General features: G+C 40.5%; 1 protein-coding gene across 1 annotated transcript in view; it reads right to left on the bottom strand.

Moving 5' to 3' along the window:
* GRHL1 (grainyhead like transcription factor 1) overlaps nt 1–25,083 on the bottom strand; it is a 76,064-nt gene that overhangs the window by 31,155 nt on the left and 19,826 nt on the right. The window contains exons 3-9 of the mRNA XM_042457576.1: nt 23,291–23,477; nt 18,020–18,084; nt 14,157–14,550; nt 10,542–10,618; nt 9,346–9,502; nt 8,548–8,659; nt 6,294–6,388 (exon numbers count right to left, since the gene is read on the bottom strand). Of these exons, the coding sequence (XP_042313510.1) occupies nt 6,294–6,388; nt 8,548–8,659; nt 9,346–9,502; nt 10,542–10,618; nt 14,157–14,550; nt 18,020–18,084; nt 23,291–23,477 (1,087 nt within the window). The remainder of the gene's footprint in view (nt 1–6,293; nt 6,389–8,547; nt 8,660–9,345; nt 9,503–10,541; nt 10,619–14,156; nt 14,551–18,019; nt 18,085–23,290; nt 23,478–25,083) is intronic.

The following is a 25,083-nucleotide window of genomic DNA, read 5'->3' as shown; positions in this document are numbered from 1 at the left end:
ACCCCAATAATTTAAGGTAACCTGATTGAAATTTGCCACCATTATACAGCTGATATACATGTTCTGCATTAAATATCAAATACCTTGCAATAGCAAATACCACATTGACAGAGTGAACTCTAGTGCTAACCAACATATGTCAACAGATATAGAAAACAAAATGATGGCCAACAAATTGGAAGCGCTCAATATACATCCCCATCCACAAAAAAGGAGATACAAAAGACTGCAGCAACTTTGGATCATAGCACTGATCTCCCCCGCAAGCAAAATTATGCTTAAAATTCTGCAACATATGCTCCAACTATACAAGGATAGAGAAATCCCAGAGGTCCATGTGGGGTTCAGGAAAGGAAAAGACACTAGGGACCACATTGCAGACATAGGATGGATAATGGAGCATACCAGGGAATTCCAAAAGAAAATCAGCATGTGCTTTATGGACTACAGAAAAGCCTTTGATTGCACAGATCATGAAAGGTTATGGAACACCCTTAAAGACATGGGAATGCCAACACATCTGATAGTCCTGATGAGGATTCTGTACTCAGGACAAGAGGCTACTGTCAGAACAGAACACAAACAAACAGAATGATTCCCAATTGGCAAAGGGGTCAGACAAGGCTGTATCCTTTCACCCTATCTGTTCAACTTGTATGCAGAACAATATTATGAGAAAAGCAGGCCTGGACACAGAAGGAGGAGGAGTGAAAATAGGAGGAAGGGATATCAGCAATCTATGATATGCAAATGACACCACAGTACTAGCAGAAAACCTCACAGACCTGGAACAACTACTAAGGAAGATCAAGGTAGAAAGTGTGAAAGCAGGTCTACTGTTGAACATCAGGAAAACAAAAATAATGACCATGGAGAATCTACACAATTTCAACCTAGAAAATGAGAAAATAGCAAAAGAATTCTCAAACCTGGGTTCAAACATTGATCGGAACAGGGACAGAAATCAGAAGATTAAGAATGGGGAGGGCAGCTATGAAACAACTAGAAAAGATTCTAAAATGCAAAGATATACAACTGAGCACAAAGTTAGAATCATACATGCCATGTATGGATGTGAGAGCTGAACCGTTAAGAAAGAAGATAGGAAGAAAATCAATTCATTTGGGATGTGGTACTGGAGAAGAGTGTTGAGGGTCCCATGGAGAGCCAAAAGGACAAACAAATGGATCCTAGAGCAGATCAAGCCGGAAATCTCCCTGGAAACCAATATGACCAAACAGAGGCTGTCATAATTTGGACACATCATGAGAAGGGAGGACCCATTGGAAAAAAACAATAATGCTAGGAAAGGTGGGGGGAAGTAGAAAGAGAGGAAGGCCGCATGCTAGATGGATGGACTCTATTAAGGAGGTCACAGGTATGGTTTTGTAGGAACTAAGCTGAGCAGTGAAGGACAGGAGGTCTTGATGTCTCGTCCATAGGGTCACTATGCGTCGAGATCGACCCAAGGGCAGTTAACAACCAAACCTTGCATTAAATATCATAAAATATGCAGTATCAGCATTCACATTAATATAAGCTTTATTAAGCACTTCATTCTAAGATGGCATTTTAAAAAGCTTTTTTCTCCACCATCTCCCTGCAGTGCACCACATAAGGCCTTTGTGAACCGAAAAGGGGAAAAAAGCAACACGTCAAATGAACCATGCAATAAAAATTGTTGAAATTGGCTGGGTCTCTTCCTGATAAGATCAGAGGAGTGGGAAATAATTGATGCTCTGTCTACAAGTAATCTGATGAAGAACCACCATCAAATACATTCACTGAGAAAAGCAAGAAAGATTAAATGTGTGATTTGGCAATACAGAACATATATGGGAAGTCATTTTAACTTTTTTAAAAATCTAATTCATTTGGACCTTTCACTAGATAAAAATAAATTTGAAGAGTTTTTTTTTTTCTTCAACTGGTGGGAGAGCATGTTTATTATGCTCTACACCAGCCTTTTCCAACCTTAGATTGTTAGACTACAACTTTCATCATTCCACCCAGCAAGTGAAATAACCAGGCTTGAAGATTTATTTCAACAAGATACTATTACAAGGTTACAGCTCAGAAAACTTACTTTTTGGACTACAACTGCATGCTGCATGTTTCTGGGTACTTTTGTCCAAAAAAGTAAACTTTCCAAGCTTTCATTAAGACTATAGATTATATTCTCTTTTAGGTAGCTTTGGCATTCAATATCCATTTCACACACATGAATACAATACCCACTTCACACACACATTTTAGGCATTGTGTGCTGACATACTGCCATTCGAGCTGGGAGGATAAACACACAAGGCTTACCTGGTGAGAAGGGAATATTTATTTAGCAATAAAGGTTTGGAACAAATTCTCCTGCCCATCCCCTCATTGCTGCCTCCTCTGCCCTCAAATCCTTCCTTGAAGAGTCCATTGCCAAACCAAACCATGAAAGCCTTCCATTTCCTCCCTTCTGAACTATTGCCCAGATCACCTGTCAGATACAAGTACAGAAAGGACAACTGCTCTATATGTCTCAAGTTTTCTGTATTACTGTGGTTAAAAGCTCAGGATGGTGGACCAAGGAGGTGGGAGTTAAAGAAGAGATACTTAAACACATTTGAACAAGAGACTCTGTCTATCCCCACTGATCGTCATGTGTGTCTACAAGGGCTAAAATTTGCCACAATCATCAGAATGACTACTACTTGATCAAACAAAGCCCTTACTCTCCAATTCCTGGTGGAAATTATTCTCTTCCATCAATGTAAGGCAATGTGTGGCTGTTGAATATTGGCTCGAGTCCACAGACACTTTCAGGGAGGGAGAGAAAAAGGGTAACAACGATTTAATAGCATGATGCTCTTATTGATAAGGGGTGTATAAAATTATCCATGATGTGAAGAAAATTGATAGGAAAGAGAAAGGGGAACTCTTTTTCTAATACTAGAAGTCCAGGTCATCCAACAGATATGAAGGGACATTTGAGTCTAGTAAGCACAGTTCATAGCTATGCTGTAGATTTCACTGACACAAAAGGTAAAGGGGGATTAGAAAAACCCATGGAGGACAGGACTATTAATGGTGACTAATTATAATGGTTACATAGTGTTATTGTTGTGTGCCTTCAAGTCGTTCCCAACTTATGGCAACCCTAAGGCGACCCTATAATGGAGTTTTCCTGGCAAAATTTGTTCAGAGGAGGTTTGCCACTGCCTTCCCCTGAGGCTGAGAGCATGCAATTGTTCAAGGTCCACCCAACTGGTTTTGTGGCCAAGCTCAAACTCAGGTCTCCAGAGTCATAGTTCAGTGCTTAAACCACTATAATAATAATAATAATAATAATAATAATAATAATAGTAAATTTTTATTTATATACTGCCCTGTGGCGAACCAATCCGGGCGGTTTACAACATTAAAATGACATACAGTATAAAAACCATATATCTCCCTTCACCCTTAAAAAGTTATTAAACTATGCCACACCGGGTCTTGGCTTTATAGTACCTCTAGTAGTATATGCTTTAGTTACTATCTCTCTGAACATGAGTTGGGTGCTACTGTACCGAGGTCCTGGCTTGGAGACTTCCCAGAGGCATCTAGTGAGCCAGTTATGGGAATGGTGGGAACAGAACACTGGACTAGACAGTCTTAAGGTTTTATCCCAAAGGGCTTTTCTTATAATATTTATGTGCTCTAAAGCCAGGGATGGGGAAACTCTACCCTGTGGTCCAAACTTCTTTTCATGTTTATCTCAGATCACCAAGATCAATCAGAGATAAGAGGTTATTTAAAAACCAAGACCTGAGCTCTGAGGACATGAGCTCTGATTTGCAGCTTGTCAAAGTGTTGCATTGGAGCACACTGTTGGAAAAACATGCACAGAATTCTGCTTTGAAGGGTTGGTGGGAAAGTGTCCACATAGCAAAGAATTAAATCTGGCTTCCCTTAGCCCTACTCACTGCTTAAATACACCCTCTTCTGAAAACCCTTCCATATTAGAAAGGGGCCCCCAGGGCCAAAACAAAACCACCACTCCTGAGCCAACAGTTCTACATATGCCTACATTATCACAGTAATCCTTACAAAGAGCCCTTGAAGATAGACAGTATCATACTTTCCAACTGTGCCAGTTTGGCAGTGACAGCCCCAGTTAGTCCTCCTGTTTTTCAGCTGCTTTTAAAATGTCCCAGTTTGTCTCTCATCCTTCCACTTTCCTCCTTTGTCCTCAGCTTACTACCATTACTACAAGCCGAATTCAAAATGCAAAAGTTGTTTGCACTCAATTAATTAAGCAGGGAGCAAAGGATGGGTATATTTGTGTGCAGAGTCTTGCCCTTCCCAATAGGCTCAAGCAAAAGCAAACTGCTGCAGCCCCTTCCTAGTTTGTGTGCTTTTCCTCATTAATAGCCCTTGCCTTCTTGACCACACTATGATGTTGCTTGGACACATGTGTCCTAGTTTTTAACTGTGAAATGCCAGAGGATACGCAGTAACTTCATTTTTATCTTGTAAATATGGGCACAGAGACAGGGCAGGGTGAAATGAGGCTGAGGGAAACTGGCTTAACTAAGGACAACTGGAGGATTCGTGGCCAAGCAGAGGTTTCAGCTGTGGGCTACACATTTAATCATTCTGATCATGTAATGTAACAATCTGCAGAAATTGAGAGGTACAATTCTAATCTTTACAGTACTCCTATTGCATTCAGTGGGATTTACTTTTGAGTAAACATGACTAGAATTGTTCAACTCTGACAGAAATAAGGATCCCATTAACCCAGGGGTTCTTTCACATTGAACAGCTATAGCGCTATGATTCCACTTTAACCGCCATGGCTATATCCTGTGGAATCCTGGGGTTTATTGTTTAGCTAGGTACTAGAGGAACTCTCTGGCTGAGAATTCGTAATGTGCTTTCCTGAACTACAAATCCCAGGATTCCACAGGAGAAAGCCATAGTAGTTAAAGTGGTATCACAGTGCTATAACTGTGTAGTGTGAAAGGATCCCTGGTTTGACAACAGCAGAATCATAAGTGTTGCTAAAGAAAGCACACTCTGGACACCAGCTGCTGATTCATGCTGGAAAGAGCTTGTACAAAGGTGCAGAGTATGTATACCTACAGTAGAAGTAAATAGTAGCAAATAACAAATTACTTTTAATTAATTCCTTTCTCCTAACAACTGAGGTATGACTGCATTACATTTCAGTGTAAATGTAATGAGGCATAACATCAGACCAAGCTACAACAACGTCAGCTCTTCCAACCACTTTCCTCTTTCCTTAACCAGGACTCAAACTTAACCGGTTTGTGACAGGACATGGGGCATGGCACCAATTAGGCCCAAGTTAAGATGATGGTCCAGAAGCTTTGGAAAACAACTTTCATGTGCAATAGCCCTACAATCAGTTTATTTCAGTCTTCAAAAAGGCTTACCATCCATCACCTAGGTCATCATACATGAAATATCAATACCATTTGAATATCAATGTCATTTGAAGAAATATCAGAGCTTGGAAATGATTTTTTTTGTTGGACTTCAGGTCCCCCAAACCAGCATGGCTAGTGGATTCTGGGCAAAAAAGTACAAAAATAAATAAATAAAATTTCTGACTACTTCTCAGAAACATTATATTCTTTGGAGACCTCTGCATTGTAAATAGAGAATCAAAGTGACACAATTAAATATGTGTGACACGCAGGGACACTTTGATGGAGGAGATGGGCTGTTTGCAGAGGGCTACAAGTTCCAGCCTGCAAACACACCTCTGTTTAAAGTTAGTAGGCTGAAAAGTGTGTATGTGAATAGGCTGAGCAGCGTGAGATCCTGACAAACTGCCAGATAGTCTTCTCAAGTGGAACAGAATTGAAAGGACTGGCCAGTTTCCTCCTCCTTCTCATCACCACACACTTTTATGTCAAGCTACATTTAGGCAGAGCTTGAAAAGCTATGTTTTGGAGCTATAGTTCTCAGTACTCCTCAATAAGCGTGGTCAGTGACCATACTGACTGGGGAATTGTAAGAGCAGTAGTAAATAAAGGAACTTTTTCAAGCTCTGAAACTGAGGTGGAGAGGAGGAGTCAGAAAAAGGACGCTGCTTTTCTTATCATTTTTCCATAACTCAGATGTAGCAGAACATCCTCCAGCAGTTTCAAAACTTTATTTGTATCAAAGTACACTTGAACAAGTCTCCAGAAGCTATTTCTTAACACCAAAGCAAAATTAATCTCATTATGTCTTATTAAAAACAGGACTCTTTCTTTCCTTACACGCCAAAAGGAAAGATAAGCCTTGGCACTTACCTTTGCTTCATCATTAATGTCCCAACTGAAGGAAATGGCATTGTAGGCTATCTCCTCAATGTTACTGATGGTATTGAAGCTTTCCTTATAGTCAGCTGTTAATAAAAATAACAACAAGAGCAAGAACATTGATTAAAGTATGCTAATCTTTCAATCATATATATATACATACACACACACACACATGCGCAAAGACAAGGGAGATTATCAGATGGGGAAAAGGACGTCATTTTCCCATTCTTGTCCCATCTTTGTCCACGGTTGCGGGAAGGACTTTCACATGACATTGCACTGATCTGGACATTTTGAAACACTAGTGACCGTGATGGCATGAAATACTTTTATATGACATCACACTGATCCTGTCATTGTCCCATTAGTGAGATGGAATTATCCCATCATTGTCCTTCATTTTGTAATAATGGAAGAATCTGTTAATGTAATTCCACTTTACTGACAGGATAACGACAAGATCAGTGTGACATGTAGGAATGTTTTTCACACGACTGAGGTCTCGGACAGGATAAGGACAAGAGGGCGATCTGCTTCCCTCCCGTCCCCTTATGATAATCTCAAAGAAGTAAAAAACCACTTGGTATCTTACTTCACATTATTTTGTAGAATGTTAAAAGGAACTAAATGTTCCTGTGGGAAGCTGTTTAGTAAGTGATTTTTTTTTTCTTTAAAAAATGTAAAAACTAGGAAGGGAAAGGAAAAGTTCTCAAAGGTTGATAATGATAGAGAGAGAAGAGAGAAAGATTGATAGACTGAGAGGGTACCTGTTCCTTTTGCCTTGCCCTGGGATTTTGTTTGGGAAATGTCACCCACTATAACTCTTTATGGTGACTCTTTATGAGTCCTTCATAAAGACTCCTTCAGTAATAAAGGATGATTTGCAACCTTGTCTGCCTTTAAGTGCCAAGTGATTAATCCTCACTTTTATTCACAGAATGAAAGGACTGGGAGTGCAACCCAGCCTTCACCTTAAAGGAACCTGGAAGCTAGCCAAAACACAGCTTGGCCTCAGGCAAATGGATATTTGCCTGAGTATTTCATTTTTCTACCAAAGCAGTATTTGGAGCTTGACTTATGCCAGAGACTCATCTCAGGTCTAGAACCTCTTTTTGTCGCATGGGCTTCCCCTCAGATATCTTCAAAAATAAGCAATAGCAGCTTTACCTGCACACAGAGTATCTTTTCTCAACACACAGAATAACCTCAACTAATCTATACATATTTGTGATTAATGGCTACGGGTGGCTCCTATGCAGAGGCCATGAACTATGGGTGGGGGGGTAAAGCCGTGATGTCTCATGCTTAAGGAATGGGCATGCTTTCTTGGGGAGATGATACTAAAAATAGAGGAACATTATCAGGAATTTGCATTGATCATCTCTGGAGGAAACGAACAAAGCTGAAAGTGTGACTGTTCAAAGTTTTACAGATCCACACACAACATTCCCCAAAGGATTTTAGCAGCCTTAAAGGCAGCTCAAATCTGAGGCTGCAATATCTGACTTTTGTCTGAACAATTCAAGAACCAGTTAAAAAGCAAACTACTAGTCACAAGAATGGTGACCAAGGGCCAAAACAGACTGCAGAAATAATCCACTTTGAGACCACTTTAACTGCCCTGGCTCAATGCTAAGGAATTCTGAGAATTGTAGTTTTGTGAGATATTTAGCCTTCTCTGTTAAAGAGCTCTGGAGCTACAAGAAATTAGTTCCCAGAATTCTACAGCACTGAACCAGTTAAAGAGGCCTCAAACTGGATTATTTCTGCAGCGTATTTTGGTCCCAACTCTCTTGAAGTAAGCTTCATGCTGAAGTCAGTTCAAGTCCAACAGTGAAAAATGTGTGGCTCTCCATTGTTTGGACTACATTTCTCATGAGCCCTAGCCAGTATAGCTAGCCAGGGATGCTAGGAGTTACAATTCAGCATCAACTGGAGGACCACATTTTTTACTCATCTCAACACTCATCCAATGTGGGTTTTGACCTACCAAATAAGGTTATTAGCACTCAACACAAAACTGTATCCTGTTATAGCCCTCCTTAACCTAAAAGGTTAAAATGGGCAATAGTATTTCTTATCCTATAGGATGAGGAAAGAAAAACACAAGTCATGTGGACACGGAGCACTGACTGAGCAGAGTTCTGGGTCTGCTAGTCAACTTCAGTTTAAAAAAAACAGGGCAGAGGAACTGAAACCTGCCAAGCAGAGCTTTGGCACCTGTGACTGGGTAGCTTCTTACCGATGTCAATGCACCTTTGTTTGGCGGTGTGCTGCCTGGAGTGCCAGTACTTCCAGTGCCTGAGTTGATCTTCTCTTGATTTGTCTTCCGCAAATACAACCATGATGACACTCTTCAAAAAAGCAGGGGGAAGAGTGGGGCAGGGAAAGAGACAGAAGAGCTTAACTGACAGCAAAGCCAAAGGGTCTCTGGCAAAATCACTCTGTGGAAACATTTTTCTTTTCTTTTTCTTTTTCTAAGCTGACATTTGATGACAGCTCCTCACCAGTTAACCAGCAGTGCAACCCTAGCAATCTGTATGCAGTTGAGTTTTCCAATCTGTATACAGGGCTAGGTATATTGGAAAGAACTTCTCGAGATGGGAAGGCCATTTTGAATCAACAGTAGCACTCCAACAATTAACAGGGTAGGCATGATCCACAACATGTAGACCCCATATAAATCCAGGCCTAGCTGTATTGAACATAAAACTGATTTTGAAGTGCATACAGTGGTAATACCTTTATTAGGGCAACCAAAAATGGAGTAAAAGGTTGGTTTGAAAAATTAGCCCTAAGATTTTAGAGCATTTTTTATTGGCGTAACAAACAATATGGACTTTGGGATGTGTCTATGTACATGCAGGTGTGTTTATGTACATGTGCATGCATATATAAATAACCTGACATGAATTCCAATAAAAATAGATTCAATGCTAGCCCATAAAAATGGTGCAACCTTCTGCTTGCCCCAGATATTACACCACCCCTCTTTCATTGGCACCTCACCTCCCACATAAAGTCTAGAGAGGCAACTCACTCGCACTTTACTGATGGGTTGATGGATTCCTTCGCCGCCACTCATTTCTTTCAGTGTAATGGGATAAAACTGGCCCTTGTTCAGGTAAGTCATGGTATTATCTCCTGGCTTCTGTCGAAGGGATTTAGAAGCTTCCAGTGTGTATTCAAAGTTATTCCTGCCAAGTTAGAAAGTTGAGATTGAGAAGGCAACTATAACTGGAAAGAGCCAACTCTAACAATCAATACGCTACATATAGAATACAGAGAATAGGTAATGGGGCTGACCACTACCACCCCTTGCATGCATAGGTAAGGCTTCTTTTATTATAGCCATGTTGTGAGTTATTTTTTCCTTTGTGAGAAACAGTTATGACTTCCAAGTAGGCAAAGGGCTGCAATCTGTCCAGATTGGCATTCTGTTCCTTCAGTGGCTAGCCAAATAACCCTGGGAAACAGGACATAACTGCACTCCTTCCACTTGTACTCTGAAATAAAAATGCATATGGATACTGGACATAATAGATGCATGTCATGATTAGTAGCCATGCATTTGACTAACTCCCTTCTGAAGCAGTCCATGTTGCAAATCATCACGATATCCTGTAGTAGTGAATTTGTGAAGGTGTTATTCCTGGGAATCTACACACATTGCTTTGTAAATACAGTACAGGCAAAAATATTTCTTGGAAGACCTGAAAACAATATGTATGCTGTTTTCAGGTCTTCCAAGTCCTTCATCTAATCTTAATTCTTACAACAACATAACATTATATGGTAAATCAGATTATCTCCCAAACTACATACAGAAACTAAAGCAGACAGAATATGGTCTCCCTAAAACCACCTGGGCTGGAAAAGCACTGCAGAAATAATCCAGTTTGACCCCACTTTAACTGCCATAGCTCAATGGTACAGAATTCTGGGAACTGTTGTTTCGTGAGACATTTACCCTTCTCTGTCAGAAAGATCTGGTGCTACAACAAACTATTATGAATCCAAGGAATCCAAAGCATTGAGCCATGATAGTTAAAAGTGGTGCCAAACTGGTTTTTTTCTGCAGTGCAGATGCAGTGAATTACCAAAGCAAGATTCAAATGTGAGATTTACATTACCCTGGGATTTACTCCCTTGATGGCTGATGGAGGAGCAAGGGGTTATTTAATCCCTTCCTCACCAGTCTGAGAAAAGACCAATCTGGAAGAGGCTTGCTCTTACCCAGCAATGCTTTCAAACACGTAGTCTTCAGAACTCATGCCAGACATCCGGAGGTTCAACTCAGCAGGGAAAAAAACCTGGAAATAGTAATTACATTTCAGACATAGGTGGCAGTTTCTAAGGATGCTCCAGCCCTAAATTTCTCTTTCATAAACAGCTTGCAGCCATGTACATGCTCCCAAACTAGCCTGCATAAGGGAACAGGAGGGTACTGATGGGCAGAGGGCAAAAAAAGGATGTAGGAATTCTGCAGTGCCATGAAAATTTCCCTAAGTTCTCAAATGTCTACCACTGGAGCAATTAAAACTTCAGTTAAGCACTTAGAAATACAGTGTAAGAATCCAAAGAAAAGGGGTAGGCAAATTTAGCAAGGGAAAGCAAACATAAAATGTAAGAGCTATTGGTGCTAACGGTCTTATGGTCTCTTGGAAATTTAGGGACTGAAGGGAAATGCAGGTGCCAATGCCCTCATTTTGGCTCTGCTACATAGCTACAACCCTGTAAGAGACTGAATTAGGTAACCCAGATATGGCTGTGTTACATGAGTTGTTTCAACATCTTTTATAGTTTAATATAAGATACATAACACAGAATATATAGCATGATTAAGCACGGTAATGTTTAGGGCTAATATTAGAGAGCACACTTCTAATCCTGGCTGTTTGTCTTGATTCCTCTTCCATTCCAATTTTGCTTTCAAAACAAATATAAAAGAATATTCTGGCAAAAATCCTTATCCACAATAGTGTAAGCAAAGTGCAAGGTGAGACATAAAAGGAGGCATTCATTTGCATACCTTGTGTTTCTTTAACATATAAGGCATTTGGAATTTAGGAGCTATAGAGCAGCAGCAGTAGTAGCAGAAAGATGCTTAGCTCCATTAATGCTCCAGCCCCATGAGATATCCACAATTTTGCATACAAGTCTTTGCATTTACTGCATATACTCAACTATAAACTGACTGCATGTATACATCGAGGGCAGGTTTGGGGCCCAAAATTATGGATTTTGAATATGGCCCATGGACAAGTCAAAGATAAAATCTAGGGGCATGTAATAAAGGAAAAAAAAAAGGATGAAGGAAACTGATGTCAAAGAATTTACAAATTCCAGCAGGCCTATTTGTGTTCACAATAAAGACAGGATGGGTGTGTGTGTGTGTGTGTGTGTGTGTGTGTGTGTGTCAGTGCTTTCAGAACAGATTATGCTCTTGTGTTTCATCAGGGGATGGTTCTGTCATGCCTCCAGAGCATCTTTGATGCTCTTGAGACATATATTTAGTTGAGATTATATTAGACTTTCTATATATCAGTTTAGGAGGGGAAGTACAGTACTTACATTGGCCTGTGTTTAAGCTTAGTTTTTTTGGGTCAATGTTTTGACTAAAATTTCTAGACTTTATGTACGTTTAGCCATTTCTTTCCAGAGTTCAGAAATGTTACTTTTTGAACTGTAATTCATGGATTTTAAGAGCTGAAGCCTCCCAAAATAAATTTGCAGTTTCTGCTTCTTTATGAAATGGTGCATTGAAAACACATACGTTTTATACACCAAGACTGGTGTCTGTATTTTTGCCCTGCAGATATTATTACTGTACTACCATATATTCACAATTAAAGAACCCTGCTCTTTGTAAAATGAGCCATGCATTCTTGCCATGATTTTGTATTGTATAGTAGTTGCTTTTGTTTTAAACTTAATATGTTATTCCTACAAGCTCTTCTGAAAAATATCTTCTGTTTCTAATCCACTAGATTGGGATTTCAGGTTTATGTAAGAACTAAATAGGAACCTGATATCCACAAACAGATTAAGGTGTAGTCATACAATCAGAGGAGAAGTGGGGAAATGGAAGCAGTTGTTATTTGAATACAGGGCTAAAGGTGTTCTCTGCTTTTAAAAGAGCCGGAATTCAAGGCAACTCTGATTCTGTGACCTGCACAAGTTTAATTCATTTTATTCATAAACTTAGCATGTCCACATGTTCTCTTATTCTGTGTTTGCATACATTTATTATCCAGATTTTAATATTCTATATCACTTACTCTACTTCTACCTGTTACGAGGAAGGCCACTGGAAATCTTATTCAGAGCTTTGGACTAACTAGTTAACATGACTAGTTATTGTTGTTGTATGCCTTCAAGTTGTTTCCAACTTATCCCTATCATGGGGTTTTCTTCAGAGGGGATTTGTTTACTTATAGTCATTCCTTTCCCCAACAATGGAGGCATGATTAAGTTACTTTACAATTGTAACTTGATGGAGGATAATTTTACTTCTTTTCTGATGGTAAAATTTTAGGTACCATTATAGTCACAGGAATGTAACCTTACTATGTAAACTATATGGTTCATGCACTGTATTGCACTATGCCTTTTGCTACTGTATTGTGCAACAAGATGGAAAAAAGGAGAGTGTTTTGAGTGACAAGTCAGAAACTTGAACCATTTAGATTTTTTAAAAGGAGTAATTTAAAAATAACAATTTTAGTTGCTCTTGAGCAGGGGTGGGAAGCACTCCAGATGTTACTGAACAGCAACTTTAGTATTCCTCACTACTGTCTATGGATGCTGGGAGTTACAGTTTATAAACATCTAGAGGACTGCATGATTCCTATATCCCTCCCCCTGCAAAATGGGAAAGAGTCGTATTTTAAAAAATCAAACTAATGGTAGCTAATTGCTTTTCATGGCCTTGGAACTACAACCACAACAAGTTACATTTTTAAAAGTAACTTTCCAAGCTCTGACCCTCTGGTTCTGAGGTTTGTGTCAGAGTTGCCAATAAACTGCCACACATCTTTCTGCTCAGCATGCTTAAAATGTGGGGGGAAAGAATCCAAATTCAATCCTCTGCATGTCTCCTTAGAAATAAGTCCTACTGGACTGGGGATACCTCCCAGGTAAATGTGCGTAAGGCTGTAGGCTTAAGGATTTATTATCAAACATTTCTGCAAGATAATACTGCAGCTCAAACCATCTGCTATCCTGGTGGAACGATACAGTCTGACACAGCTGGAAGACCACAGGACCGTCATATGTGGTAAGTGTTTTACAGAGGAATTCAATAGATGGCAGAACAGGACATACTACTACATCTCTGCATGATTTATAAGAGATTGGTAAGAATTCCTGCCCCTGATAGCTTAAGAATGGCATGCTTTTAAAAATGACTCTGTTACGGTTGGCAATTTTTGTTATTGGCTTCAGTTTTTCTACCCTACTCTGTAAAAAAAGAAGTATGAATTGATTGCTTCTGATTAGGTCTTTGTGCCATTCTCTTGGCCATTTTGAGAGTTGTGCTCTAATCTACGGTAATTCGCATACAGATCCATATTTCTCAGTGCTTGGGGAAAAAAGCTGGACAGCATGAAAATTCTAAAAGCTGTACTCCTAACAAAGTGGTTTCCAAAGTTCTGCAGTTTTTACATGCAGTATATGCCTCACACATGCAGCAGACCACAGGCTCTATTTCTCTGCTATTTTGCATTTCATTCTGATTATAAGACCTCAAAGTTTCTACTTTTAAAAACAACGGTAGGTGCTGTCAAACTGCAGTGTGCCCATCCCTGTTTTACAGAACATCTGAACCAAAAGAGCAGGCAGTGTCCACACCTCTTGCACGCCTTCTTTAAAAGACTCTGAAAAGGTAGAATCTGGAGTCCGCCTCTGGGAATTCTGGGTCGGGGTAGTAGTGCTAAACTGGTCAGCATTGAGGCTCCTGTCTAAAACCACCACCCGATCAGGTGTTTCTGAGTGATAGACAGCTGCTGGAGGGATGCCCACGGAAAAGCTGTGTGACTGAGTTTCTGTCTTGATGGAGTGGGTGGGCATGGATGCAATGGAGACTGTGACAGTGGTGTCCGGAGTCGTCAGGTGGCTCCTCTTGTCAACACCCATTTGGGAAGTGTGCGGGAGAACGATATTCAAAGGCATATTTTTCAAGACCTGGACCCGGTTTTCTCCACCAGTGATGAGCGACTGTTCTGTCATGTTTGGTATACCATTCCTAAACAATCAAAAACATTTGATCAGGTGACAAATCAAGCACTGCAGGAATACCCATTTCTAACATGAAAAATACTAGACTCAAGGCTGCCTGAATGCATCCTCCGTCATGGAAGGATTTTCCTTTTCCTCCAGTAGGAAAGAAGCTTGTACTGCTTACATATTGTGGGTGAGAAACATTGCTTACATTAGGGACATTTTCATACTACACAATTTGATTCAACCTTCATTGCCATGGTTCCATCTTATGGAATCATAGGGTTTGTCATTTGCTAAAGCACTAGAGCAGTCTGGCTGAGAATAGTCAATATTTCCCCTAGGCACTAAAGCCTAGGATTCCCCTGAAGATTGGCATGGCAGTTAAAGTGAAAACACAGAGCTGTAATTGCATAGTTGTAATAATACCAAAGGGCCCCAGGTCTTTACAAAGGATATTATGCACTAGTCTGTAATGGAATATTCCTCACATATCTACCACTAGGATGGCTAGGACCCATAACTTAACAATTTTGGGGTCTCATCCTTCAACAACTTTGAAGAGTGTCTCCATCCACCTCTACCTTGAGTGCTATCCGATGATAGAAAGCTGGGGTATAGATTTAATACTTTGTCTGAAATTAGCTATAATCCCACCCCAGGACCCACTACAGCCCAGATTGCTCCCTCCTGTTCAAACTAGCATTGGCCGAAGCACAGTTTGACATGTTTTTAAAATGATGGTTTCAATTACAAACCCACAGACCTTGTTTTAAATATGAATCACATTTCTGGATCTGCAATCCTTCATTTTCAATTATGGAGGTTAGAGGACTGAAAAAAGAGGGGAGTGCATTTGATCCATGGGCAACACGGATGGCCTGAGATAATTCAGTTGGGATGATGAGCCAGAGAGGGTTTTGGATCAGATTGTACAAACTATCCACAGTTATCAATCTTATAGTTCCTGGACTCCATCACAAGCTACCTGAAGTCAGGTATGCAGGCGACGTGCAGCTATTGTTTTCCAGCTTAGGTTAAAACAATCAGATGAGCAACTGCATTCCATACAAGAGATAGCTGGCAGAGCTACATGGTTTCCATAGAAGTTTCCATCATGGGATCCAACTTCACTGTCAAAGATAGCTGTGCACCTTCTCACTCACTGCAGCAACAGGCAGCAGTGGTCAGACTAGGGGCTAGATGCAAGTATGCAAATTTGCAATGTAGTGATAACTAGGACATATTGTGTTACCAGCTGCTGGTGTGCATATGTATCTATCGGGAACAGTCTCTAACAGGAAATGGTGATGAAAATCATTCCATGTGTAGGAGGAACATGATCCAGCCCACCTAAATGGAGGAAGTGAGGTGTTCCCTCCACTCCAACCCATAGAAGTCCTCACCTTTTGAAAGAGAAGGCCACGTTTCCATAAGGGAAACCTCTGCCTGACATACAGGAAACAACCTCATTTGCTCCATTAAGCACTGGGATTCGTAACTATGACATGTCTTCCAGTCGACATGCAAATTTTACCAATCCATATCATTGTGGTTTAATCACGACCCTCACCAGTCAGTGGAATTCAGTTTGAACCTGAAAAAGACTATTGGACTCCTACAGCATATAACTATACTTAATGAATTCCTGGCACCTCTGGGCTAGAGCTTCGAAAATGTTGCTTTTTAAAGACTACAGTTCCCACATGGTCAGTGGCTGTGGAGGCTGAGGGATTCTGGAAGCTGTAGTCCAAAAAAAGTATTTGTTTCAAACTGGGTGTATTTAGAAAAAAAAAGATGTTGAAACAAACATATCTCTCACCTCTCAGTCTTAAGATGCATTTCTCCCAGTCTTGCTATAGCTGCTGACAATGTTCTCAGCAACAAGAATGATTTCTAGTCTATCAGCTTTCCTAGAGTTCCTTCTCTTGGGGATGTTCAGGCCTAGATATATAGACGCCCTCCTCCCTGATCAGCTTAATCTACCTGCCACTAGATCAAGGGCAAGAATGAGTACTATAAGCCATCTGCATTCATGGTCTATCTATGTGGCTTTCCTGATATTTCTAGAATACAACTCCCATTATTCCCGATTCCTGGCCAAGCTACCTGAGGTTGATGCTTTGACTCTAATAGCATCTAGAGGACCACAAGTTACTCATCTCAAAATTGAGATGAACTGGAGAAAATACTCCAATTTATAAGTATACCTCAGTTAACCAAATATAGTCGGCCCTCAGTATTGGGAGGACAGCCATCCACAGATTGGAGCATCCACAGATGGCCCCACCCCATTATCATCAATGGTGGCACGTACACATAGCCACATCAGTATAGCCAGACGCATGTCAGCATCCACTGATGTTAATGGGACTTGAGGTCTAACATTTTTTTGTATCCATGGAGAGGGATTGAAACCAACTGTAGATGTGTTCCTAAGCATTACTTCTTCAACAGAAAATCTGGTACCAGAGAGGGAAATATCATGCAAAGAATAGGGATATATTTCTGCATCCCAAAAAAGAAGAGCAGTTCAACAAACTTTCTATCCAAAACTAACAATATGTGAAATGAAACAACCAGGTGAAGTAGGCTTGCAGAAGTAACCAAAAGCATTTAAAAACTACTAGAAACCACTGGCGTCACAAGGGGGTACAGACCATAGTGGGTGACACCCCAGAAGAAGGGTGACACCTTCTTGCCCGGCACCATTTTGCTCATGAGTAAAGGGGCATCAGGCAGGGAGAAAGAGGGCCCAGTGCATCCCACCTCCCTGTCTGGTGCCACTTTACTCATGAGTAAAGCGGCACAGGCCGGGAAGAAGAGGGTGCACCTTTTTGGCCCTGTCCCCTAGACCTCCCCCTGAAGCCCTGCCCTCCGCACCTGGTGACACCCTCAGGCTGAGATGCCACTGCTAGAAAAGCTTTTTTCAAAATGCATCCAGGGATTTTTTTATTATTTTTTTTGTCTTTCACCAGCCTCCACTTTTCCTATGATTTTTCACTTAGGTGGCCACATGTATAGATCTATGCTGGGAGGAGCTGGCGAAGCATGCTTATCTACTTTCTTCTTTCCTGTTTATGGATGCTCAGTAAGGGATGCTGTTCACTTTGCCTCTCGTAGGCAGGCACACACTGCTATAGTAATATTATGGCTAGAGTAAAAGCTCATTCTTTCCCAGCTCAAGTTTTACTGCATTGCTTACTGCTGGCATAATGCTGCAACCTGACACTGGAAGTCAGCATTTGTCCAGCTCTCTTTCACCATCCTCCCAATGTTGATGCTTGTTAAAAAAAATAACCTCCAGCTAGAAAGAGGACAAGGAGAAAAAGAGGGAAGGCCAAGAAAGCATAAAAATACTTTGTAAAAAGGAACATCTTTGTCAGATGTTAAGAGAGGAATGCTTGTATTTAAAATCCATTCTCCTTTTCTAGAGATGTCAGGCATGAAGTAGAATTCTTTTAAGGTAAGCATGTTAATGTTGAATACTAAACCTTTTGCCATGGTCTTGATCAGAATGATCGACATCTGGTTTCACTGCTGATGTTCTCCGAGGAACCTTCAAGTATGAAACACAAAAGTCACTCAAACTCTATTCGCAGGGCACTACGACAGTTAAGCTTTCTTTGATTGTAAAGTATCACCAGAACAGAAAATAAGGAAAGACAAACACACAGTATCTACTACAGATAATGATAGAGGCACAGGCATTTAGCCTACTATTTGCAGAGAACAACTTGCCTTGCTATCAGGTTTGTCCATGCCCAAATTTGAAGATAGAGTTTGGAAAAATTACTCTTTTGTTACCACTCACAGAATCCTGATGAGGATTCTGAAAACTGCAATCCCAAAAGGTAATTTTTCTCAAACTCTGAGTGAGAGAATATTTAAATCACAAAAAACTTCACAATTCATGTTGGTGAGCACAACAAGGCACTTGTCAAGCCCTGTTGTTTAACTCTTTCTCCTTCAGTGTAAAAGCAAAATGTTACATTCAAGTGTAAGCGCAGGACCACTTGAATGTAAGATTTTGCTTTTGAAACACACTTTGCAATACCTGGGATAGGTTGTTAAATGTTTCCCAAAGATTCAAATACAATAACTTTTCTTTTAAGGCAGCCTAACTTAAATACAGTACTGGTTTTAAAAGAAATAAAGAAAGGAAATGTGTATGACTAGTAGTGCTCATAATGCTGGCAGAATTGAAGGTGGCAATTAGTAATGCCAACACAAAGTTGCCTATTATGTGGAATTAGCCAATTTGCACATCAGGTGAAATTCTCCTGATGTCCTCCAGCACTGAAAGCTGCTATATCAGCACCACCTTTGCATCTAAACACCTTTCCCTGACAAATACAAGCCATTTAAATGACAGTGGAAACACCCTCTTTAATCAACAGAAATTAGAGGCTGATGACAACTTTTTTAACAGAAGAAGGAACAGGAAAGTTGTGCTAAATGGCTTCCAGCCCAAATGCAGGGGCGGGGAAGTGGGAAAGAGGGAGATTCTTAAGTACTGTATAGAATACATAAGAGGGAATTAGGGATAGCAGAGAACCAGTATTGTAAGCGGTGCTTTGTTAGCTTGTAATTCAGGTATGAGACATCTGTTTTCAAAATATGGATCTTCCACTGCTGACTTGTATACTCTGAGAATTCCCAACCCATCAGCTACTTACGTAATCACATATGTATAGCTACGTAATGTCTCCTGGCCCGATCCCCTTCCAAACCTACTTTACCAGGCAGCATCAAGAGATGTGATGGTCTATTCAACTGCTAGTCAATGTGCTAGAAGGAGGTTGTTTCTATCCCCTATCCAACAGCAAGCAAAGATGCTACAAAAAATCAAGAAAATGTGACAGAAGTCCTGCTTCAGGTTGTCACAGCCTCATTTGCGGGCAGGAGGTAAAAACATCCTCCTCTTTCTCACCAATCACCAGCAAAATAGACCTCCATCTCTCAGCATGGCTGCTGCTTTTAAAGTAGTTTTGGGATGTCACTGTGATCATGGCACTAGCACTACGATTCTGACTACACAGTGTTAGTGAATACAAAGCAGTTATGGTTCTCTGTCTCTAGATTATGAATCTGTAACTGCAATACAGAATGCCAGCCCCCATGTTTTACATCCTGAAACCTAGATGAATACTCCTAAACAGATTTTGGGAGTAACTACTCTTTAACAGGAAAAAAAAACAGGGTCCCCAACGTATGCTGGGCCTGTAATATCCACTGGGGTGAAGGAGGTGGAAACATTTACAACAAGCTAGCAGATGGGGAAAGGGTTAAGCAACATCCATCGATTCCACCCTACAAATGTCTTGAGTTGGAGAAGGAGGTGGATCCCATCCCAAACTGTCATCTATAGTAGTAATGTGTCTGCATACCTTTAAAAAAACACCACTTACACGCCGATAAATGCAGAGAAAGCCAGTTTAGCAAGTAATAACGTAATACACACACAAAATTACTTTTTAAAAAAAGGATGACAGACTTGCTTGCTCAAAGATGAGGTGGTGCTGGTTAAAGTTTCCAAGGCCCACAACTGCCAATCTAAGCTGCTCTTACCCAATCCACCTGCTATTTCATAAGACTATAAGTGTTTCTCCCCCACCCCCCACCCCCTGCTTTTCTTACTGGCAGGAGCTGAACAAGATGACATCACTGACCAGTAGCCCCTCAAGTCCTGTAGCTGGTCTGACAAGTTTTAGATATTTAGACTAAGCATACGCTAAAGCGCAGAGTTGATGTAGTTTTAAGTGCTACCCTTTAACCGAGACATACAGACCTTAATTAATCATCTTTACAATCCTTCACTTCTTTGAATTTGGAGAGGGAATAGGCTCTCTCCCACCCTTAGGTTTGGAACTGGGAGGCAGCCAAGTCATTGGAAGGACAATACAGAGTTCAGAAATTTACTTTTCTGGACTGTAACCCCCAGAATCTGCAACCCAGCATGCCAGCGGCCATACTGACTGGGGGATGGGCTGGAGGATTGTTTTTTCACTTTGAGAACAAGGTAATGTCAAATGGCTCTAATATCTGGGAATCACAGCTATTCATGACAATGTGATATACTCCCACAAGAGAGCAAAGGAACCTCATGTAGCATCTGGCTCGTGGCAACAAGTATGACTTCTGTGATTCCATATAAACCACAAGCAGCCTGTTGTTGTTGTCACTTGTTATGTGCCTTCAAGTCAACTTTGATTCATGGCGACCCTATCATAGGGTTTTCTTGGTAAGATTTATTCAGAACATTTTTGCCACTGCCTTCCTCTTAGGCTTACAGAGTGGGACCACAGGGTTCTCACAGCCAAGCAGGGATTCGAACCTTGCTTTCCCAGAATCCTGGTCCAACACTCAAACAACTACACCTTGCTGGCTCACTATTCAGCAGTCAATATAAATCCATTTCGAGCAGTTTCCCCGAAACAGTTGCCCTCCAAAAAATTTTGGGTCATAATTCCCACCAGCCAAGCATCAAGGTTAATGGGGGTAGAAGTTCAATTCTTTGCGTTGTGGAAATCTGTCCCTGATACCAGGCCTTTTCTATTAGCTCCTGCTGCACTTGATGGCAGAAAATTGCAAATATTGTCTGTGGAGCACTGGCCTATTTATGCATTTAACCCATTCAGGGTGTAAACAGCTCATCCATTTAACCCACTTAAGGAAACCCCAGAATGAGGAAACCTTTGAGAGCTACATCTATATGATGCATCATAAGGAAGTGTTAAGAAACAAGGGTGCCAACTCCCAGGAAGTGCAGTTCAGTTTAGCTACTGACAAGTTAGAGTACAGAGAACCTTGCCAAGGGTTCAAACAGACTGGGGCGGGAATCATGCAGATGTTGTTGGACTTCAGCTCCCAGCATTCAACAGGACTAGCAGCAACATTTGGAAGGCCCCATAATTCCTGTCCCTGATCTAAGCCACTGCCTTACAGTTGCCAATGAGATGCATCAGAGAAGACCACATGCAAGACCAAAAGGCAAAAATATCCTCCCATGGCTGCTCTCCCCCACCCCCCCCAGTCACTGATATGGACAGATAGAAAAGACAGATGGGGACAAGTGCCTATGAAATCAAGAGACTGTATATATCTGTCTTAATAACCAGTGGTCAAACTAGCCAGGGAATACTGGGAGCTGCAGTCCCATCAAAGTAACCTTTCCAAGCTCTGCTTAAAACAACAGATTGTGTTACCATAAATTTGTCTAATCTCTTTTTTAGAGCCATCTAAACAGTGGTCAGGGACACAGTGGCTTAATGGTTAAGATGCTGATTCTGATGATTGCAAGATCAGCAGGTTGGCAGTTTGAGGCTCAGGCATAGAGTGAGCTCCCATCACTAGTCCCAGCTTCTGCCAAACTAGCAGTTCAAAAGCATGTAAAAGTGTAAGTAAATAAATAGGTACCACTTTGATGGGACATTAACAGCATTCTGTGCAATCATGCTGGCCACATGATCACATACTTGTCTTTGACAACACTGACTCTTTGGCTTAGTAATGGAGATGACAGCCACCCTCTAAAGTTGGACATGACTTGACAAATGTGTCAAGGGAAAACCTTTCCCTTTTACCTAAACAGTGGTCATGTTCTTATGTCAGATAATTCTGTATATTAATTACCATATGGAATAAACAACCAAAAATGCCTTTTGTCTGACCTGAATCTCCTGCCAACTCATTTCACTGGATGAACCTAATTGAGAGTATAACTGAGAGTATAACAAGCAACGTATCTGGGTTCACATTAACTGTTACATTAGTGCCCTTTGGGGACCATCTGATGTAGGTGGCGATCAATAACATCCAAGCACATCCAAGTTATCAAATCACAAAGTTACACTTAAGGATAGCATAACCCAAGAACTCAAGCTAAATCCTTTTGGTTTCACTGAGGGGTTATCCAGACAGTGAAAATAACCTGGGTTGGATCTGAGTTGAAATCTTTATTGTTTAGATGCATCGGATTCAGTTTGCTTTGCAGGGGGAGGGCAAAAAACAACAACACTTACCCCAGGACACAGTAATTGGTATTGGCTTTTTTCCAGAGGTTTTTTTTAAACGAGTCACATCATTGGCAGTGTGAATAACCGATGTGAATAGACCCAGGATAAACTGGGATAAAACTCTATATGCCTTGAATGTGTTTCAAATACATTCACATCACTGATTCGTGTTTATTTGAGTGCTGACACATGTTAGCAACCAAACTCGCAGAGATGCGGTTCCATAGTGTGAATAACAAACCCAGAATGCATTCGTGAGATAATTCATATCATCACTCTAAAAATAAGACATCTGAAAGACCCCTGACATCAATGGGACTATTTGCATGGGTTTTGGATTAAATCCTTAGTCTTAAACTAAGATTTATAACATTTTCATTCTCATCTCTCTCACTCACACACCCACATGTATTTTTATTATTATTATATTAAAGACAGAACCCAACAACAAAGTACAGTGTGTTCAATACCATGACCTATTAAAAAGGCTTTTCAGAACAGGTCGCTCTGTCATAACATGGAGGGGGGGGGGAAGTACTTGTCCAATACACATTTGTTTATACAATTAACTTTGTAACTAAAAGTTCATATTACAATATTAGAAGCCACTACCTATGCAGCTGTGTTCTGTTCTCCACCAAGTGATAAAGGTTTTGGCTTTTAAAATTTTTGTTGCATTTAAGAATGTGCGCCATTCCAAGCCTACTTTGTTCTGTCTATCAGTCAATCCCAAATTTCAGGACCTACCTTGTAGTAATCATATAGGAGGCCCAAGGCAGCTGCACTGTCTTCATCCCCATTAATGCTCATCATGGCTTTGGTAGCTGCTGTAAGTGGGTTTTCAAGAAAAGACTTCCAGGCTTCATCCTCATTTGTAAACGGTCGCCTTTGGGAGTACAGAGCATCATTCTGCAGAACCAAGACTGGTCTTTTGCTTATAAAAAAGAGAGATGAAAGAAAACACAGTTATAAATGAGTTAAAAGCAGCCACTGATGGGCAACCAAAGACATCTATGCATGTGCATATGGATGTTGTGGCAGTTCACACTTCTGGATAGGAGCTCACACAGTGTGTTGAATGGCATTGGAAGATGCCCTGGGATTCAGGAGTGATTTTCCAGAATGGATAATAGAAGGCAACAAAAAGGGAGTTCTCAAAGGCTAAGGTTCACATGCAGAAGGCAATGCAGAGCTCTTAACATCCCACTCATAGCATTTTCAGCAAGCTTTTAATGTTAAAAAGTATGCTGGGATTGTATTTTTGCTCTGCTGAACATATTAATTGCCATATGAATGCTAAATATCATAATCTCACTCCATTCAACACAGAAAAAAATACATCATCTCAAAAGAAAGAATGAAAGAAAGAACACATTATGTTTAGTTCGTCTGAAATAAATATATACTTTGATCTCTAAACCTTTAAGTCAGTACCTTGGCCTTACATGCCAAATCAACGCACACTTTTTGTCCAGTCACAAATTACTTCAGCCGTGGAACACAGAGAACCCACTTTCAGAATGCATTTTTCACTTTTAGTATACCACCTCTCTCTCTCTCTCTCTCTCTCTCTCTCTCCTCAAAATAATGAAACACACATTGCAAAACCAAGCAAAATTGACTAGCTTTTAGTCACCAAATTTTTAAAATTTGTAACTGTGGTCCTGGAGAAGATGAGTTCATTAATAAAGGCCAGAATTTGGACACTTTTTTTGGACTACAACTCCCAGACCAACATCGACACCAAGCCAGTATGACCTGTGGCCATGCCAGCTGAGGCATCCAAGGAATTATAGTCCAAATAAGAAAGTTTCCTTGTTCTTCAGCGGTCTCCAAACTGTGCTCTTTAAGGTATTCTGTTCATTTCTCAGAATCCCTTATCACTAGCCACTCTTTGTGGTTTCTGGGAGGAGTTGAAGCATTACATCTACTGCTGTAAAACTTCAGAAAATGTCATAAGTATAAAGTTCACTTTGTATACTTAAAAAAATTAAAATGCAACTTCAAATCATATTAAAATTATAATATCTTCAGAATGCTAGATATTGACAATACAATGCCAGACTTTTGTCATCCCTGTTGTCTAAAAACATAATGTCCAAGACCTAATTTGAGACTTCAAATGCTGCATGAATCCCACCAACCTTCCAGCCAACATCCTCATTGTATGCTTAATTCTGCTACTGCACAAAAGAGCATGAAAAGCAACTCCAAGATGGTCACTTGAAGAGAACAGACCAGTAGTACAAAATAACAATTCCAGAAAAGCTTTTCCTTAGTTGTGACTCACTACTGAACAAACTCATCAATGGCTTGTGTGATTATTTAGCTCCTTAAATACACTTGCACTGAAATCTTATACACATAAGCAAGACTATTGTGGTGGGTATAAGCTGTTATGATGGCTAAGGGTAAACAAACAGAGGTGGGCTGAGTCACTCAGATTTGAATCTTCAATTTATACTGTTGCAAATGTTCAGAGACAGAACCCTGCTTGTTTCTTCTTTGTCGACTATTATTAGAAAAATTACCATGCTGGC

Source organism: Sceloporus undulatus, chromosome 1, assembly GCF_019175285.1.
Source record: "Sceloporus undulatus isolate JIND9_A2432 ecotype Alabama chromosome 1, SceUnd_v1.1, whole genome shotgun sequence".
NCBI lineage: Eukaryota > Metazoa > Chordata > Lepidosauria > Squamata > Phrynosomatidae > Sceloporus > Sceloporus undulatus.
Note: the sequence above shows the minus strand (reverse complement) of the source record. Positions and strands in the feature narration are given on the sequence as shown.